Source organism: Physeter macrocephalus, chromosome 8, assembly GCF_002837175.3.
Source record: "Physeter macrocephalus isolate SW-GA chromosome 8, ASM283717v5, whole genome shotgun sequence".
Lineage (NCBI taxonomy): Eukaryota > Metazoa > Chordata > Mammalia > Artiodactyla > Physeteridae > Physeter > Physeter macrocephalus.
The window spans coordinates 50486259-50488451 of record NC_041221.1 but is presented as its reverse complement, the minus strand read 5'-3'; the positions used below and the strand labels follow the sequence as shown (position 1 = coordinate 50488451).

Here is a 2193-nt window from a genome sequence, read left to right as displayed (position 1 = left end):
CAGCGGCCATGGCTCACGGGCCCAGCCGCTCCGCGGCATGTGGGATCCTCCCAGACCGGGGCGCGAACCCGGCTCCCCTGCATCGGCAGGTGGACGCGCAACCACTGCGCCACCAGGGAAGCCCCACAATGGATTTTATATATCCTAAGTGGGACTTCCTTAACATAATATTTATCTTTAGGAATCAAAGGCTTATAGGTAAAGCAAAGTTCATTCTAAAACCTATTTTAATTTGACTATATTTCTATGGCAAAATCTAACTGAAGGTAGGGGTGGGCTACCCAACATACTAAAGTCTCTTGAAATTCACTGTTGTAGGGCACTCAGGGCAATGGAAATGCCTATCAACCTAATTGTTGCTCTTACAACCAGCGAGTGACTATGGCATTAAGGAATGCAATGCGATTCCCAAAGAGGCTGCTAAGTTATGAAACTTGTTCCTTAAGGGGATTTATAGGCCCTTACTTCATTCATGCCTTTGTGGAGAAGAAGTTGTAAATCCTTTTCCACAGAGCTGCAGCCTCTGGGAATTATATGGCTTGGCAGATGGTGGTGTGTGAGGGCTCTTCTCAATCTCTTAGGTGGCCACATGGCCTTTGGAAGATGAGAGGCTGGTGTTCTGAAATCTCCAAGAGCCTCAGGCATGCTACCTTGAGGTACTATGCCTATGTTTAACGTGTGAAATAGCTCACTTTGCATAGGGGATTCTAATATGGAGTCAGGGTTGAGAACCACTGGATTAAGGATAAAGGTGTAGGCACTGCCCTTCACAGGGAGGCTACGTTGAATAATGATTAGGAGCATTATTTTGGAGTCAGACAGGCTTGTGTTTGGATGTAATCCTGCTGTTCTTAGGCATGTAACTTCTCTGGGCCTCACTTTTCTTAGTTGTCAAATGGAAATAACAATACCTACATCATAAAGTTGTGAGGAGTGAACATAATACGATGCACTATTGTTTAGAAAGCATCTAGCTCTCTCCAGCCTTAGGTAAGTGTTCAATGAGCAGTAACTGTTGTTATTTTACAAAAGGTTGTTGAAGCCAGAAAAGCCTTCAAATCTCAGAGAAATAAATCTCTAACTGTGAAACAGCATTACAGATGAGTAGAGGGGATCTTTGGGGATTTTCATAGGAGCACTCAAATTCCTTACAGGACATTTGATCCTGTCCAAAACGTTCATAAGACATTTGGTCCACACCAAAAAGTCCTTGACATGTTTTGGACAGGACCAAATGTCTGCTAACCCTCAAATTCCACAGGAGGAGGCTCTAATCCACATGGTTGTAAGTCTGACATCTCCCTTTTTCCACATCTATCTGCGTAAGGTTACGTAAGGGGGCATTCTTTTGTTAGCTTCTACAGTTGGATACTCTGAATCCTCAAATGCCAAATATCATTGTTTAAACATTACAATGACTTCCATTAAAACTGCATTTTCTGAAAAACTGCCACTTAAGAAGCAGGAGAGAAAAGGGGAAGTTGAAGCAAAGAACGATGTAGATGAAATGTTGCATTAACTGGATTAGAAAAAGTGAATGGGGAAGAGGCTTTTCTCTATTTTCCTTACCTTGCTAATATTATCTTCCTTGTTCAGCATGCCGAGAGTGAGGTTAATCTCTCCAAAAATCTCTCAGTCTCTCCTTCTCTCTTTCTCCCTCTCTCTCCCACCTCTCACTCCTTTCCTTCTCCCTCCTTCTTTCCTTCTCTCTCCTTCTTTCCTCTCTCCCCTTCTGCCTTTCTCCTACTCTTCTCTTCCTCTTGACTGCCATCTCTTTGATGGCAAGAACTGTGTCTTATTCATATTTCTTATAATTGACATACTTGAAAATAGAAGATGCTTAGTATTTTTCAAAACCTAAATTAAACGTGGAGGGGAAGGTAAAAGATGCTAGATCCCTGTTTATCTCTCCAGTCATGTAGGCATCACCCTATATCCTCTTGAGCAAGGCTCAGCTCTCAGATTCCATGAACTGAATCCCTTACACCTGACTTGAGTAGGGGAGGGCAAGAGTGTAATAGAGCTTGTTATTTTACACCTTCTTCCTCATTGCCCCACCCCCCCCCAACTTATTTATTCACATCCTCTTTCTCTCTGACTTCCCTTCTGGCCCTCTCAGGTCCCTCTTCTGGTATCATGCTCACGCAACCTTGTTCTTTTCTGATAATAATCTAAATATTTTTGACTTGTACC

General features: G+C 43.0%; 1 protein-coding gene across 1 annotated transcript in view; it reads right to left on the bottom strand.

Moving 5' to 3' along the window:
* Positions 1-1626, bottom strand: part of MROH2B (maestro heat like repeat family member 2B) — a gene marked incomplete at its 5' end in the record, with an annotated part of 47491 nt that extends 45865 nt beyond the window's left edge. The window contains 1 exon segment of the mRNA XM_024119295.1: positions 1570-1626. Coding sequence (XP_023975063.1) covers positions 1570-1626 — 57 coding nt within the window.
* Positions 1627-2193: the final 567 nt, after the last annotated feature.